The 18,123-nt window shown below is 38.2% G+C and overlaps 1 protein-coding gene across 6 annotated transcripts in view; it reads left to right on the top strand.

Moving 5' to 3' along the window:
• LOC107086970 (VPS10 domain-containing receptor SorCS1-like) overlaps window positions 1-18,123 on the top strand; it is a 308,080-nt gene that overhangs the window by 225,443 nt on the left and 64,514 nt on the right. For all 6 annotated transcript variants that reach the window (XR_001481329.1, XR_001481330.1, XM_015378286.1 and 3 more), the window contains exons 6-8: window positions 10,629-10,693; window positions 16,175-16,293; window positions 16,420-16,509. Coding sequence is in view for 4 of the 6 variants with exons in the window: in XM_015378286.1 (XP_015233772.1) it covers window positions 10,629-10,693; window positions 16,175-16,293; window positions 16,420-16,509 (274 nt within the window). In the remaining 2 variants the exon portion in view is untranslated. The remainder of the gene's footprint in view (window positions 1-10,628; window positions 10,694-16,174; window positions 16,294-16,419; window positions 16,510-18,123) is intronic.

Genomic DNA, 18,123 nt, shown 5'->3' on the forward strand with positions numbered 1-18,123 from the left:
ACAACACTTGTACAGAAGTAAAAAAGTTAGAAAACACTGATTTACACAATTAGTTAGATCATTTTGCGGGTCATTTTTCTGACCATATGCTCATGGAGGAGGGTGCAATTCTCTTTCATTTACCTGCAGCCTTTGTTTTTCCTTACAGTGTGCTTCACTAACTCACCCTACTCCGTCAACTGCTTGTTTTCAGTCACATTGTATTAGTTGTATTGATGCATTTTCATTTGCTTTACCTCTGACAATATTTTCCATCGCTAGATAATGACTTCAGATCATTCTCAAAGCACAAAACATGACAGCGCTTAGCATTTTCTGGTGGCCTAGTGATTAGGGCATAGAGCTTGGAATCTTGAGGTTCTGAGTTCAAGCTCCACTCCCACAGACGGCTACTTGGCTCCCTGAGCAAGACCCTTAACCCCACACTGCTCCCCAGGCGCCGCACAGTGGCAGCCCAGTGCTTCCCAAGGGCATGGGTTAAATGCAGAGAGTGAATTCCATTGCTCTGTACTTGTAACAGTGTAATGACAATAAAAACTGGGAAAAAAATAAAAAATTCTGTGGCACTGCGCAGTAAGAAGCAAAGAGGAAGATATACAGCATGCATGGGCTCTACAGGCTGCAACGTGATGAAAAGGGATACAGGTGATCCGTTTTAGTGATAACAATAGATGGTGAATGGCGATCATCAATCACATACTTATTCTTGAAAATTGGCCCATTAGGATCGGTGGCTGATTGATCGGCCACCGATCCTAATGGTGGCCGATCAATGGCACACCACTAATCTGTTGTTTTTTAAATGCTTTATATAAATAAATTGGATTTAGATTTAGATCAGCCTAGGTACAATAGGAGGCTTGTTTTGTCCTTTCAGATGATTCATGGCTCATCTGTGTCTGTGAAGAGTGCAGAGTTACAGATAATCGGTTTTAAAGCATTCTGGTTCTGGAAGCTGGAGCCTGCAGGTCTACTTAACTTTCATCAGTCAAAAGAGTAACATTTTCTGGCCTGCAGGGAGAGTCATTCAATTTTCCCCAATGCAACCTGGGTCAAAACCATGGGAAAAAGGGTAAGGGGCAGGATCTCAAGCATCTATAACAAACACAGCAGGGGGTCTCAAATGCCCGTTGAAGCCGTCCTTTTGGGAGTGTCTTGTTAGACTAGAGTCTGCACAGCAAAGTAAACCTGGATTTTGTTTTGTTTTCTGACTTTTTGTGAAAGCTTGTATAATATCTCTTGATGCGTGTTTCCCTGTTTTAAGTCTGTTTCTGACACTCCCTCACTTTGACTCCTTGCCTCAAACGTTTGATGAAACTGCATGGCAATACTACATTACATAGGGGACAGTATCAGTATCAGTAGTATTTTGCACCACTTCACAACACTTCAATTTAAGGTACTTTACCCTGAAAATTTAATCAGCTCATAACATAAGATTTGGTGAAATGTCTTGTATTTAAGGAAAATCAGCTTAAATCAACAAGTCTTTCATTTTAAAGCATTCTGTTCTTTAAAAATAGCCACCTTCTGCCAAAGTTGACTGAGGTTCGAGGAAACAGAGACAGTCATACAAAAGTAACATAGAAGTACTGATCCATGAATACTTTCTATGTTAGAAAAGGTAAAAGTAAACTAGCTCCTAAGGTCCCTCTGTCTAGGAAAGAAACAGTTAAGCAGACGGGCTCCAAGCTGGTTTTTAATGTCAAAGAAATGAAAGATCTAGTTAGTCTGAGTAAAAGCTGAGCCGATATAAAGTAAGTCTTGGTGAAAAACACGACTAAGCACTGAAAAATGGACCCAATTATATTATCTACGACCAAAGATGTTGTTGGCAGCAGTCCAGCTGATATTTCTCTGCAAGATGCCATTAAAGCCGAACAGAGCCAGGTCAGATGAAGCTACTATGACGGGAAAAAGAAGAGAACAACCTTAAGTTTGGGGTTGAATTAATAAATACTACAGAATTTGAGAACGTTAGTAGAACGAATCTGAATAATAAAACATGATCTCTATGTCCTCTAGCAGCAGAAGCCTATAGCAGCATAAAGAGATAGCTAATGTGTAACTTGAGCCACGCCAACTATAAGCTTTATCAAAAAAGGAAGTTTAATGCGTAATTTCAAAAGCAGACAGGTAAGGTGTAATTTAACTTACTTACAGCATCTAAGTATGATTGAGACGTGTCTCATAAAGAGTTTTGCAACTGATTTGCAGATGTGTTTATGTACATAGACTGTCATATCTGTTGAAACCATAACCGGATCCTGACATTAAAGGTGTTTGCTGATTTATTTTAAGACTTCACCTCCAGTGCTGTACCATCCTCTGCTTTTTCTCTCTGTGCTGCTTTGCTACTCTTAAACCTATAGAATAGCTTCATAGAGGCATAAAAAAAAAATGGGGAGAAAACAATCTACTTCTCTGCACCAATTTAAATATGCAGAACAATTGTCGGTTGTTCTAGTGCAGCTGATTACTTTTTATAACCTAAATTGTGTGCAGCGTTATGGAAATAAGAAAAACTCGACCTGATTTCAGTCCTCACCTCTACTCCTTTCTTGATGTATTTTATTATTAATGTGATTTTTAAACCTTACCTCACTCCCTAAAGCTCACCTTAATAATATTTTTATCACCAATCATTTAAGACTTCACTCCAACCACCTCAGTTTCTCCATCTTTTACTGCTTCATCGGCCTCACTATTAAGTTAAAAACTATCATTCTCCTAATAAAACATAATTGCATATAAGATCTAAAAAAGCATCTGACATTTTGCTGAGTATGCTTAGGATTTGACCTTGTGATGTGTAAACATTATAAACACTGAAGTTATTCTTATTAAGAAAAGAAAGTCCTGCTGTTGCTTTGGCCTTTTCTGGAAGAACACCAACAAATTTCAGCTCAATATTGAGAAGGTGCTCATCGTAGGACGACTCAGATGACAAATAACTAAATAAAATTGTAAACTAACAAGTCGATATAAACCAGCCATATTCATGACAACAATAACTTCATACCGTTTAACTTAATTCAGAGGTCTCTGATTAGTAGGTGATGGCTCAGCATCTGCCCCACTTTCCAACACTCTTCAGATCAGCTAAAGGACAGGGCACATTTTAATTTTTTAAAATGTAAATTACTCAACATTCACCCTTTTTTCAGCTTTTTTCAACATTCAGCTGTCTGATGGCAGCAGGAAAGAAGCTGTTGCAGAATCGGCTGGACCTACATTGAATGCTGAGAAGCCTCTTCCCAGAGGGGAGCAGGGAGAACAGTCCATGGTGGGGGTGTGAGGGGTCATTGATGTTATGGGCTTGGGACACGCAGCGCTGGGATGAAATGTCTTTAATGGAGGGAAGAGGAGCCCCGATGATCCTCACTGCTGTTCTCACCACTCTTCTAACCTTCTCCCAGTCTGAGGCGCTGCAGCCTCCACACCACACAGTGAGACAGCTGGTCAGAACGCTCTCTATGGTGCTTCTGTAGAAGGTGGTGAGGATGGGTGGGGGCAGCTGGGCTCTCCTCATCCTCCGCAGAAAGTGATTCTGTGCCCTAAGATGATCTCCTTCGTCTTCTCCACATTCAGGATCAGGCTGTTATCTCTGAAGCAGTCCACCAGCTGCTCCTCTCTGTAATTCTGGTCGTTGTTGTCTCTGATGAGGCCCACCACCGTGATGTTGTCTGTAAACCTCATCATATGATTGGTGGTGAACCTGGGGACGCAGTCATGTGTCATCAAGGTGAACAGCACGGGGCTCAGGAGGCAGCCCTGCTGGTAGTCTGTGCTTAAGGTGATGACATCAGAGTTTTTTTTGTCTGACCCGGACTAACTGAGGTCTGTCTTTGAAGAGGTCTAGAAGCCAATTGCAGAGCCTATTGACCACCTTTTAATCACTTCTGGGTGCGGGGAATCTGAGTATAAACGCACTTATAGAATGATGTCCAGACTGGGAGATAAGTTATGAGCATTTCCTTTTATTGAAGTCAGTTTGTAAATGAGCCAACTATCAGAGTGGTGGTCTTGTAAAACAAGTGAGATGGACAGGAAATTATGGAGAGTGTGGATATGGCAGAAATTAACCAGTGGATGCAGGCTATTGTGTGCCAAACAAAGCTGTTAAAACCGTATGACCTCCTGTCACAAACCCATCTGCCCTCTCACCTTTATAGCTTTCCCCTCCACACCGCCACCAGTGGCAGAGCAACACACAGGTCAGTGTGTCAACTAGTGTTGCACCGATGCCAATATCTGGCAGGGCCCCGATCCAGCACTAAAATGGTGGTATCGGTATCGTCGAGTATCAACAAATAGGGCACCGATACCATTTTGAGAGCCAAAAGTTTATTGGTTTATTTTCACCCATTCCAGGTAGGCAATAAAAAGTTCTACTGGATTCACTTTGTATTAATCTTTTTCCTGCTTCACTAAGGTAGGCAGCAGCTTGACAAAGCCATGATGGCAATTATTTTACATCCAAGTAGTATGCAGTTCTTCATATATACACACACACATCAATTTAAAACAGATGGTATCAGTATCGGCCAATACTGCACAGCCAGGTATCGTGTATCGGTATCAGCCAAAAAATGGCATTGTCGCAACACTAATGTCAACCGAAACAAAACACCAACAGCCAAACCAAATAAACCAGAAACAAACCAAACCTAAACACCAACAACTATAAATGTCTCCTTCAGGGGGTATTGAATCCCAGCTGTTCCAGTTTGCCCATCAGACGCTGTGGGATGATGGTGTTAAAAGCTGAACTGAAGTCCAGGAACATCATCCGCACATGGGTGTTCTTCTCCTCCAGGTGTGTTAGGCTCAAGAGGAAAGCAGAAGAGATGGCGTCCTCAGCGGAGCGGTTTCGTCGGTAGGCAAACTGGAACGGGTAGAATTTTGGGGGGAGACTGGAGACGATGTGTTCTTTAACCAGCCTTTCGAAGCACTTCATCATGATTGGAGTCACTGTGACAGGCCGGTAGTCAGTGAGTGTGGTGACCTGTGCCTCAAGTCATCTCACTTATATATTCAAGCAGATGTATGAGTTCACGGTACAGCAGTTTGGATCCCGTAGTCATGGATACATAGTTATGCTAAATACGAAGCGGCACCTTCAGCTATATATAGGTAGAAATAACATGTACGAATAATATCAATAAAAACATAATTGACATTTCATCCTTACAGGTTTCTCTTTGATAATCGTATACGTGTGTTTGTTATGCATTGATGGGATACTCCTTTTGTCGAGGTTGGTGTGTGTTTTTTTTATTTTTATTATTCTTTCTAATATTTTGTAGGTGTGGAAGCAGACTTCCAGGGGTTAGTCTGTATCTTTTCTCCATTATTCCTCTCCCTCCCTTTCACTCTCTTTCTCTCTTCTTAATTGTTATCCCCTCTACCTTAGTCATCCTTTCTGTCTTTGCGTCCATTACATTTTTTTTCACAAAGCCACTTCCAACAAAGTTTGATACACAATTAAAAAGTGGAACCTGATGTAGCCTTAACAGATCTGCGTTCAGTTGTAAACACATCACATCAATTTTTGGTGCTATATTGGCAAACAGGACAGAACAACAAAACAAAAACAGATGCATAGAGCTTTATCTTATTGATTTTAGTTTGTAAAATACCTAAAGACTGTCTGTGTTCTTGTAAATTTAGTTTGTTGTGTTGCTCCATCACAGTATGTCAAAGTTAGTTTCTTTCTGCATCTCTTTATCTAATAACTAACACATGACAAAAGACCTTCACATGAAAAAAGTGCAGAGGAGCAGTTGAGTAGTAAAAAGCCCCGCTGCTTGGAGTGAAGTGAGCCTGAGGCCTGATGCTGCAGATGCTGTCAGAGTTCTATTTTAGGTTGCACGCTGTGCAGTCAGAGTTGTGTTGGCCCTGGTAATGAAGCTGCACAGGGAGCTTATGTCTGCTGTATATACAGCCACAGAACATGTGTAAGCTCATTTGTGATTTGGAGAACCTGAGAGGAACTCAGTGACAGGCTGAAAACCTCCATAGGATTCAACTATAATCAGTTTGGGAGCTTACCAAGTGTATGCATTAGCATATGACATTAAATATCTCTGCAGAAACTTTTGGAGCTCCACGTGCGGCGAATTCTTCATGGGGTAACAGCTCCCTCTCACGACAGCGGCTCTTTCCTTCTATCTTCTAAACCTCACTTCAAGTATTTTAAATCAACCGTTGGTCTTTATTTAAACTTTAAAAAAAAGTTTTTCCCCTGACTGATTTGTTTTTTTTTTACTTCTTTTTTTTTGGTCATACTTCACAACTCCAGATGGTATGAGAAGACAAGCATGATCTAAATAAATACAAATGTTAGTTTGATATTATGTATAAAAGTTATCTAAACCAACCTGGCTGTATTTGTGAAAAATACCACAATCCCAACCAAGGGTGTGACTTTGTGATGAAAGTTGGTTTGGACACTCGGGTGGTGGGTGATGGACCCACAGTAACTTAACTCGAATGCTTTCACAACGAATAACAGCCGATTCCGATGCCAAAATCAATATATCATGCATCCCTAGAAATACAATTTCAATTCCATCCATCCAGAAAAATATGGATATACTGCATTTTAAATATAGCATTGCATATTTTCTTCTTGTAAACTTTCTGGTAAACTTGGAGATATATTTTATTGCATGTTAAATATCCCAGTAAATCTGTTTCACCTTTAAATCTGCAGCTCCCCCTACTTCTCTCTGTGCTCAAAGATTTATGAACCTCTTTACTAATATAATGATGTCAGAAACAACATTTCAGCATATGTAGAATCTCTGCTGTCTGATTCTGTCTGTACAATAAAAAAAAAAACATGTTAATTTTAACCTGTAACTGTGAGTCATGGTCCTCTGAGAAGCCAAGATTTTTTTAACTTGTAAAGAAGAACAAACTATGTTTTCTTAAGATTATTTTAGTAACTCCTATAAAGTTACAATCAGTTGCCATTTTTAGCTGAAAAACCTCTGTATGTTTTACAAACAGATTTTTCGGTGGCATGATCTAAATTTTTTTTTAACTAACCCGTCTCCTAACTTTTACTTAAACATCAAAGTAGCTGCTGGTTAATGTTCACTGAGTGCTGCTGTGTGTTTCTCCTCCAACCACGTAGCTACTTTGTATGCAGTGATATGCGACCGCAAATCAGATGTCTCAAAGCGACAGATGATGTCAGACTGAGATGCGAGATCTGCGAGAGAGGAAAAAAAAAACAGTGACTCAAAACGCTCTGAACACAGTTAGCTGCACCTAACTTCTGTTACCTTTGGCTAAAGTACCTGAGTGGAAAGAGGAAAAAAGTGGAAATTATTGGTTTGGGACATGTCCACACCAGTCCTTCAGAAAGTTACGTCTGTGATCCCATCCTTGTAAAACCAGAAAATAATCCTTTTAATGACATTTATACCAACTGACAGTGTTGTATAAAGTACCGAAATCTCGGAGTCAAGTTAAAGTATAAGTACCTCTCCAAAATATGACTTTAGTAAAAGTCCAAGTCACTGACTGAAATGTTACTAAAAGTATCTAAAATGGCTTGTACTTAAGTATAAGAATTACTGTAAAAAGAGATGTGGTTTGAATTACATTTTTTTACATTTTGGTAAACTTTGAAGGTTAAATTCACTTAAAATAATATACAAAACCAAGTGTAGGATAAATTTAGACTGGCTTTGTGAAACAGGCGTATCCTATTGGTGTTGATGAACAAGCCCAGGCAAGACCCGACTTTGTAGTCAGTAGGTGGGGTCAAAACACTTGCGTTTCTCTCGCTTTCTCGCTCGTTTTTTTGTTTTTTTTTTACTTAGTAACTAAACCAAACATTGAAAATGTATCGGAGTAAAAGTATGCAATTAAGTTTGTAAATGTAGTGAAATAAAAGTGAACGTTCTCAAATAAAATGTATACTCTTGGAAAGTATAAAGTACTCCAAAATATACTTACTGTAAGTACAGTAGTGAAGTATTTTTACTTTGTTACTATACAACACTGCCAATTAATATGCACTATCCCCATTCAGGTCTAATCACTGCTAAGATTTAGACTTAAGAACCTGTCTGACAACAGGAAGTAGGAAGAAAGCTCTAAAAATCTGCAAATATGTAAGAAAAGGGGGAAAAAGACTATTTGACAACTATCACCCTGGGTACACTAAAGCCCTCAACACAAGGAATGTAATTTTTATCAGATCTGACACAAAATCATATACTACAAGGTCGTGGCATTTAGTGCTCATCGTCAGAAAAGGGCAGCTTAACACCCGTCCCTCCTTATTATAATTTTTTTTTTTTATTCAACAAACTTCACAGATTGCTCTGTGAGAATCACCTCTCCTTGCAATAGGTAGCCTGTATAAACTGTCGTAGAGCCTTTGTTGCTGTGTTTTCCTTTCTTTAAACCTAGTTAATAATACAGTTTTTCCTATACAGTAAAATCCTCTATCTGTTCTGATTTAAGAGCGTTCTGCACAGGCTGGACATAAAATGAAGCTTTGCTTTCTAGCTGTGCTGGCTTTTTTTTATTTTTTATTTTTTATTGACTTTTATTAATCTGAGTCATTCAAATGTAGGAAACTGTCTCAATTCATGGGGCCCAGAGGCAAAAAGAAAAAATAATCTGCACATTTCTGCTACCCTATGAGGAGTAGGAGTGTGACATGGGAAAAAAAATGATTGGAGGTTAAAATGTTGGAAGTGACCGTGACATGGGCTTTATAAGCCGTTTCCATACATTCGGTAGCCGTTCTTCCATTTTCTCGAAAATTTTAGAAGTGTTCCCAGACCAGGTTTTTGTTTTTTTTCTTCATTAATCCATTTGTCTATCTATAAAGCACAATTTTAAATAGACCAAAGCACACAACATTCAAATAAAACAACAAACGAACATTAAAGGCCTATAAACTGCTGTTCCTTGCTAGCCTGACGTAGTCCTACTCAATTCTAGTCAGAATATGAGTCTGATACTGCTCCATAGAGCTGTGATTATGGGGCGTGTTTCGAACGAACCAGGAAAAAAAATGCCTCTGCACTCAATTGGATAGACCTACAACCAATAAGAGCAACGGAGTGCGTGACGTATGTTAAGCGACGCATAGTTGTTGTCAACAAAAATCAAAGCGTGCAGTTGCACGCCTAGAATAAGAAGATGAGCCTTGATTGTGTTTCTCTTTTCCTCTTTTAAAATTAATTTGCTGTCGATATCTTCTAGAACAGACCTAATAGCAGAATCTACACACCTCAACTCTCCAGCGGCAGCCATTGTTGTTGTCACCGAAGCGCGCTTTGGTCACGTGGTTGATTACGTTACTGTTGATCATCTGTCCATCATCGTATAAAGCCCCCCCTGACAATCTGATTGGCCCGCCAGATATTGTGCGAGCATACTCGCGCTACTGTTGAGCAATGCCAGACCGAACTTCCCGACCTCAAACGTTGTGGGCGGGACTAAGTTCGGAATGGCACCTAGGCTAGTTCCTCACAGCTGAAATGGAAAATGTTTTAGTCCAGGCTTCTACTGTTATTCTGTTTATAAGGAAACTCATCATTCAAACTTACAACCCAGGAGAACGACGGCTGGATCTTTGTTTTGCATCTGACTTGAAAGGTTTTTAGCAAGATGGCCGTCCCTATAGAAAACATCAGTTAAAGCTAGCAGAAGTGATTAAGACTCCTGGATTGGTGGCGAAATATCCTCAGAAAAATGGGCTGAAGTTGGATTGTCTCAGGTTAAAGCCTGTTTTATGGCAGATTGAAAACACAAAGTTGATTCCAATCGTTGCAGGAAGCGGTAAAACTAGTAAATGCTGGTAGGGGGCTGACACTTTACACACAGAGCTACGTTGATTGATTAGACTTTTTTCCCCGATTAATACAGTAATTAATTCAAAACTTCATCACACTCAAGCTCTATTTGTCTGATGTATGTTTTAAGAATTTAAAATTTTATAAGGGGCAACACTGACCTCATGTATGCTTATTTTAACTAAAATTCAGACATTTAAAAGTAACCATTTTGATTGGTTGCATTTATATGTTAAAAAATAATAATAATCAGAGTTTTGTGGCCTGATTTTTAACCTTAACATAAAACTCTTCTAATTTCCCATTTTTTGTAGCAACCTTTCGTCCTCTCTCCACCTTCCCAATGAACTCAACATCTACGCTCCCTTTGCCTCCCGCCTCTGATCCCCAGGTCTCTGTAATACATTTTTAATGCTGTAATGATTATATGCTACTCCATCTGCAGGCATCCCGAGTGCACCAGGGAAATCAATGGATTTTTCTCCTCTGATGATTGGAGGAAACACCTTTCTGTCTGTCTCATTCAGAGTGGAAAAGGACCTTCAAGGTCCCCCGAACCTTTAGATCTCACATCCAACCTGAGGCTCTATCAGATCACCGTGTTGCAAACAGTAATTCCTATATATCCAGTTGCTGCTGTTGTTTGCTGCAGCTGAACTTCCATGTAGTTGTAAATTTGTCTGACTCTGCAGCGTGTAATGTCCCGGGTCAGAAAGCAGCGTTAGGTGAGGGGGAGCATCCGCTCATTGTGAAAAGAACAAAGCAGATGTTCCTGAAACATATTTGTTTCCCTTTCAGGTCCAAGATGGGTTTGGACAAAGAACCAGGCTTAATTCACCTGGAAACCAGCATCTCTGAAGGACGTGAGTAATTGAATTCTGAGTTAAGAACTCTATTTTCCTCATGCCTTTGTACTCTGTCGGAGGCATTGTGTTAAAGTGGGGAGCAATTGGAGGTTGTTTGGACAATCCTGCTGCAGGATAATGTACAGACACAGCAGGAACAGCCATGACCCCGGTCCAGGGACCCCGAGTAACAACAGAGGGAGCAAGGATGAATATATCTGTAGAGCCTTTAAAGGCCAATGGTTTAGCTAATTTCTGGAAATATAGGTTTTAATTTATTAATCCACATAAAGGAAGATGATGCTTTAGGGCTTTTATAGTAAAGAAATAGCTCTGTAAACACACTGTTTCTGCAAATTTATAATTTCAATACAGCTACTTTATTGAGCTGTGTTGCATTTTTTTATCCTTGTGTAGTGAAATTATGTTGTTTTGTGACCAACTACTTTTGCTGTGATCCTTTATTTAGATCTGTTCCTCACATTCTTATCGGTTTATGTCAGGGGTTGGGTTTTAAAAATATCTACTCTGAAAAGTACCAATACTCAAACCCTTTATCACAACACAATACTCACTTGTCATGGTATCGATATGAAAGCAAATGTTGTTTTTTATTAATTTTGCTATTGTTAAAGGCACATCGTTTGACTTGTGGCCACGAAACATGGATATAATAACAAAGATATATGCCTGTAAACAAGGAGCAAAGTGTTAACTTAACAGTCTAATAATAAAGTTAGGAGAAGATAATCAGTTTCCAGGTTCTTCTTTCAGCCCGCTCTAACAAACTAACTCCTTTCCAGCATCGACTCTATTTTTCCTCGCACATGATCCCTTTCACATTTTCTCTTTTTAGCCTCCTGAGAAGGTTTAAACTGTTTCATTGCCTCAGCCATGACCAGTAGTCAAGCAGGTGAAAAAAAATGGTAGAAAAAAAGCCTTATCTCCGTGACGATATAAGAGCCTATGTCCGTATGTTCTTCCAGGTCACATGACCTGGCCAACGACAGATCATCAAATCCCAACTTACATCAGTATCAGTCAGTATTTCAAGAGGGGAGCCCAACTTGTAGCAATAATATAATCAGAGATGGGAAGTAACGAAGTACAAATACTTCGTTACTGTACTCAAGTAGATTTTTCTGATATTTTTACTTTACTTTACTACTTATTTTTATGGCGACTTTTTACTTCTACTTCTTACATTTTTACACAAATATCTGTACTTTCTACTCCTTACATTTTAAAAAATTGGCTCGTTACTTTAGTTTTGAATCATTTCAATGGAGTTACCGTTATTATTTTTCATGTCATCAATACCAAATTCAATCTAATTGGATGGGAATCTACGTTGCAGTTGACGCACCACTACAAGATGAATCGACAGATTCGGCGGTATTCATTGGCGGCAAATCATTGCAGCTTGGTGGCGGTGGCGTTAGCATAGTAGTATGGACGACCAGATGATTGAAAATGAACACAACGGAGATCTAGTCCTATTGGCAGACATCCATTTAAAATGTAGGCAACAGCATGAAAAAAGTGGTTTCTACTTTTACTTTTATACTTTAAGTAAATTTACAAGCCTGTACTTTGTTACTTTTACTTGAGTAAAGAAGTTGAATCAGTACTTCCACTTTTACCAGAGTATTTTTTAACACAAGTATCTGTACTTTTACTCAAGTACCATCTCTGAATATAATACATATAATATAAAATGTAATGATAATGTCAAGCGTTGTATATTGGGTGGAGGAATGATTAAAAATAACTCATATGTGTCAATTCTTTAGGTTATAAAGTCTGCCGTGTGCCTTTAATTTTCGTTTTCGGGATTATTTTCTCATTAAAACAGAAAACCTTAAATTATTGTCTTCATATTGTTTACATAGGGGGGCATTTTTTGCATTGTTTTTAACTAACATCAATAATTGTTTTGAGAAACCATGTTGAAGTAAACAATATTTACTTTGCCTTAATTTCATATCGTTCAGGTTTAATTTTTTTCAGTTCTTTTTTTTTTTCAAATTTGTTTTATTAATTAGATTTTTTCCCAACAATATATATATATATATATATTTTTTTTCTATTTTTTGTATTTTATTTTTTCTAATTTAGTTAGATTTATTTTGTATTAATGTTTTTACAGATTTCATGTAAAAACTTTAATACAACATTCTGTTGTTCAGATAAAGTTTTATGAAATTAATTCTTTTTAAACTACATTTTACTAATCACTTTCACAGGATAAAAATTATGTAATTAAAATTACAAACTGAAATTTGGATGAATATCCACTTGCACATGCACAAATGAACTGATGCGACGGAACATGCTTCCGGTACAGATCGGGTAGTGATAGCAGCTAGTAGCCTACTGTTGTTGTCTCCAGGCTAATAGCTGTTAGCAGTTAATTCCCAAAAGTTATAAAGGTTTAAATCAGTGCACAGAAGCAGGCGCACATGCTAGCAGAACAGAATCCACACATGCATATAAAGCAAACTATGCTCATATGATTATAGTTCTGACTTCATAGACACTCATTAAAATACTGGGAATATTGTTACTGTAATAATCATACTTCTTTTGAGACCTTTCTCTAAAATGTTCATAACCTGCCAACTTCCTCATGCATGTTTAGTTTCCACTGTAAACCATGCACAGCTAAGTAGTATAACTCAGATCATCATTGCTGAGTGTCTATTAAAGGAAGTCAACTGTGAGGCTCACAACTTCATTACTGTTATTTGTTGATATTCTTCATGCCAAATTAAACACATATGCATATTTATAGTATCAGCAACTGCTTAGATGTGTGATTTTCTAACACTGAGATGTGTCATTCAAAATATTTTAAGCCTTTTTAGTTGGATAAAAGTGTAATCTGTCCCTAACTGGCATTATATCATGGAAACACATGATTTATAAATAGATAGGCCATAAACAAAAAGTTCTCCATGTTAACGCAGGGTTAATATTAACATTAATCAACATGTCAAATCTAATGGTTGTTTGTGTGAGAAATCAGTCTAGCAGCATGTCTGCCTCATCAGGCCCGAGGACACAGCAGGCAGCAATCTTTTCAGCTGAAGCACGGATCAAAGGTGCACTTCAACGGATTTTGGTCTTACAGCAGAGGGAAATCTGACTTCTATTCCTGAATCACAGACGTTCCAATACCGCATCCTGTAATCTCTGTCTATTCCTCTGACATGCAGGTTTTAATCGTAGAAGTCTGGCCTAACTTAAACCGCATTTATACAATGTATTTCATTTTGGATTACATAGGAAACCTTAGTTAAAAAACAAAAGAAAAAAAACGGTATGCAGCTTGTACCATGACGTCATCTGGTCCAGTAAAGCTACTTCAGAATCCCAGACATGCATATGGAGCGATTTAGGCTTCATAAATATTGGAGTTATTTTTCAGACTCTCTCTTTGAAGCTCAGAAGGAAGTAGTTTGAAAAAAGTGGTGCTGTGCCAGCAATAGTTGACTTATGCAGTCCACTAGCAATGCAGGCCAACTACGTTGCTAAACCTAAAAATAAGCTTTAACACTTAAAGTTAAGCAAGTTTGGTCCTTTATAAACTGCCCAACATAACACAGAAGTGACACTTAAAAAAGTTTTTCTACTGATGCAAAAAACTAAAAGGCTGCTAAACATCTTGGTTCTAGACTGCACTTACCTCCAGTTCAGTATCTAAAATACTTTGATTCTTTAAAAATGCATATTCACGTTATATGCCTGTAAAAAAAGGAATAAGAAAAAATATTTTACCGTGATTAAATAAGGTTATTCACACCAAGCGTCCTTATAGAGTTTAGAAAAGCCTTTTTAAGCCTAAATAACATTTCAGCACTGGGCGAAATGAGCAGATATAGAGACTTAGCGCCACCTGCTGGCCATACCAAAGAACAGATTAATAATACAGGTCATTTACCTTACAATAATACAAAAGCAGCGATAATACATCAGCACGATGTGGTTGAAAAGCTATGTATGCCTACAAAGGTTACTGGCATATACGTTTAAAAAAAAGTGTAAGAACGTGACTTTGCACATTTGAACCTTAGCCGGATAAATCTATGATAAACATCTGAACTATAAATGTATTTTTTGTTGAGGATGTAATACATAGAAACCTGTATTCTGTTGGTGAAAACACATTAAGTCAGTGTGCGCATTGCCTCTTTTCGTGTTAGCACTTAAGAGGTGACTTAATACTTTTTTAGCATTAAATTAGAAGCAAAAAACTGCAATAAATCGAAATTTGTTTAATTTTTCTTAAGAGTTTGACATTCGTAAAAAGGGTAAGATAATGTCCATACATATATCTATGATTAAAAGTGTATAGACTTGATTTTACCGTAACTAAGGCATATAACCATAATTTCTGCATTCCACGTTCCGATTTGTCCTTATTAGGCGCTGACACAATTATACAGGTATAATTATACAATAGGAGGCTCTTACAGTTCCAGTTTGCTTTATATGCTGCAGTCTTTTTTCAATAGTTACGAGTTTTAAAACCAGATCTACATTTTTATACATTGTTTTTAAATTTGCTTTCAGGATTTTTGCAAAACAAAATAAAATGCATCAAAGAGCAAGAATATAGAATAAATATATATTACAAGAATTTGGCGATACGATACATATTACAAAACTGTCGCAATATGATTTGCTGAGATCAATAGTGATGCAGTAACATAGATTATATATTGTGATTTTAATGAATACTTTATACCTAACGTGACCTTATTTTTACTCTGCTGATGCAAAACGACTGAATAAGAGGATCTTAGGCTTTACACTGCCAACTAGTGGCTGGTTGTATAAGATAATAAAATGCAAGTTTGCGTATAAATTTTTTTTTTTGACATTTAAGATTGATTCCATATTTTGAATCAATAATATTTAATGATATTTTTGATATATAGGTACTTTGAAACTATATGATTATCTTCTAAAGAAAGATAGCAATATTTGACAGAATCATTTTTTGATTCAAATTATGTAACCAGTATTTGCATGTTTCTGGGATCAATTGTAAAAAATAGAATAACTAATGAAAGTGTCCCTCTTTGCTTTCATGTTGTTGTTTGGGCCTGATATAGCAGAGGTTAGCCAGTCAAATTCAAACCCTACACAGAGTTACAGTCATGCAGCCAGAGACCATCACCATTGATCATGCCTGTATGGCTGAAGCCGACACATTTTTGGCAGCGGCCGGCGTTGTGGGACAGGCCGTGGGGCCGCAGAGCCATGATTGAAGGCAAAGAAAGCAATCGGCCTCTCAGTTCATCTGTCATCCCGCTCCTCTTTTACAGGGGCCACTTTACTGACACAAGTGATGCACAGGGCCGAAAGAGAGCACTTAGCTGTGGGTGAAGGCTGCCTTTCTTTATTGGCTAAAAACCATATCTGAAGCCACAGCCTGACATATTGGTGTGTATCTGTGTGTATCTGTGTGTGTCTGTGTGTGTGCGAGAGCAGAGGCGCTTTATGTCACCTGCAAGCTGCAGAACTGCACCGACGCCAACAAGGGCAAACCGTTCCCCGGATACATTGACCCCAATTCCCTGGTGGTGCAGGATGAGTATGTGTTTGTCCAGGTAAGTAATCGTCCCGTTGGCTCAGTGAGAAATACTGGATAACTTTGTGTAGTTAGGGGAGAATTAACAGGGCATGTTTCGTTATTGTTTGTTGTAAAAAGTTGTTTGTCATGTTTCTGCCTGAAGGTGTCCACTGCAGGGAGGCCGGTCTACTATGTTTCTGCAAAACGAGACGTCTTTACCCCGATGAAGCTGCCAAAGTACACCCTGCCCAAGGTAACAAACACGCACCGTTTCATTACAGCTTAGATAAAATAAATGAACAGATACTCCTGAGACTTTGACCATTAAGAAGCAATTACACAGTCTTAGAAAGCGTAAGAACAAAATCTGTTCAGTAGTGCTGCAGTTTGGGGGAGTCATAAATTTAAAAGAGGAGGATATAAATGAGCTTCCGGCTCGTTTTGGATTCCTCGCCGCAGCTCCTTCTGATGGTCTCTTTGGTGTTTCTGGGCAAAATCAAGGCCAGAAGTATCTCTCGCTGTGTTTCCAGAATCGTTATTCGGCACTGCTTCACGTGTGCATGACCTCGCTTATCCCGTCCCTACTGACAATTAGACATGTTTTATTCAATCAGGCCCCATGCGCCAGGGTTGCTGCAGGCTGGCTGCAAGGTATTATTGGCACAGTCAGAGGTAGATGAAGCACACAACCAGACAGCACGAAGTCAGCTGAATAGTTTCTGCCCAGTAATTCTTACCGACTGGTAGTGATTGCTGCATCCTCCTAGTTAAAACACAGACGGCAGAACTGTTCAGATGACTGTGATTAACCCCAGCAGGAGCCCCGGAACAATAAGCATAATATAATAGTCTTTATGTTTATAATTAGAAACGCCTAAATTGTGCATTTTTACTGAAGTAACCAAGTTATGGTGCATATTTATTTTTATACTTTTTTCTTGTCTGAGTTTTAAATGAAAAACTCCGTTGTGCATCATTAGGTTAGGTTAGAGGAAAACTGTGCAGACATGAAACAGAGAGTTAAGGAAACCCATTTCCACCACTTCAAAGTACAAAAAGCCTCATAGTATGTCATCATTGTGAGATTGGGTCAGAAATATGAGATTTAAAGTCATAAAAGTAATTGATACTGTACATATTATAGTTATGAGTTTAAATCTAATATTTATCACTTGTAAAGTCCAAATTCTGACTTAGAAAGTCAATTATCACTTAGTTTCTCATAATTATGACTGAATATTATACTTATGACTTTAAATCTCAGAATAATCAAATCCAATTAGCCATTTTTTACATATGAATGGTTGAAATGGGCTTTTATAGAGAAACCTAGAGAGTGGGTTCTTTCTTACTTTTGAATTACTTGTGGGAAAAAACGACTATGAAAAAAACTGATTCTTTTTGTTTCTGTTCTATATTGAATGTTGGATCCATCTATCTATTCAGAGAGAAAGTTTAAAGCAGAGTTATGTTTTAAATTAATATATCGAGCTTTGAACATTTCCCCAAATGCTGCGTAATTCATCATCGGAACCTGGAGAGGATGAACCGATGACAGACGACACGGAGCTCCACTTGAACTAACAGGGAAAAAGCCAAAGCCATGTAAACAGACTGAATATTTAGTGCTTTATTAGTGCAGGTTTGTGCATTTAACATAATTTTTTGTGCTACTTTGTTTTGAAGATATCATTATTTTTAAATCTTAGACATCACCATGTTTTTTGTAGGTAAAACTTGCATTTTAGCTGTTTTTAAGTTGCAGGTACATTTACTTTTTGGAAATTTCGGGAGATTTAATCGAAATTGATTACATTTAACACCCCCAGCAGAGGTTACCTGACTCCGCCAGATGGATTTGCTCCGC

This window comes from Cyprinodon variegatus, unplaced genomic scaffold, assembly GCF_000732505.1.
Source record: "Cyprinodon variegatus isolate N-32 unplaced genomic scaffold, C_variegatus-1.0 Scaffold169, whole genome shotgun sequence".
NCBI classification, from domain to species: Eukaryota; Metazoa; Chordata; class Actinopteri; order Cyprinodontiformes; family Cyprinodontidae; genus Cyprinodon; species Cyprinodon variegatus.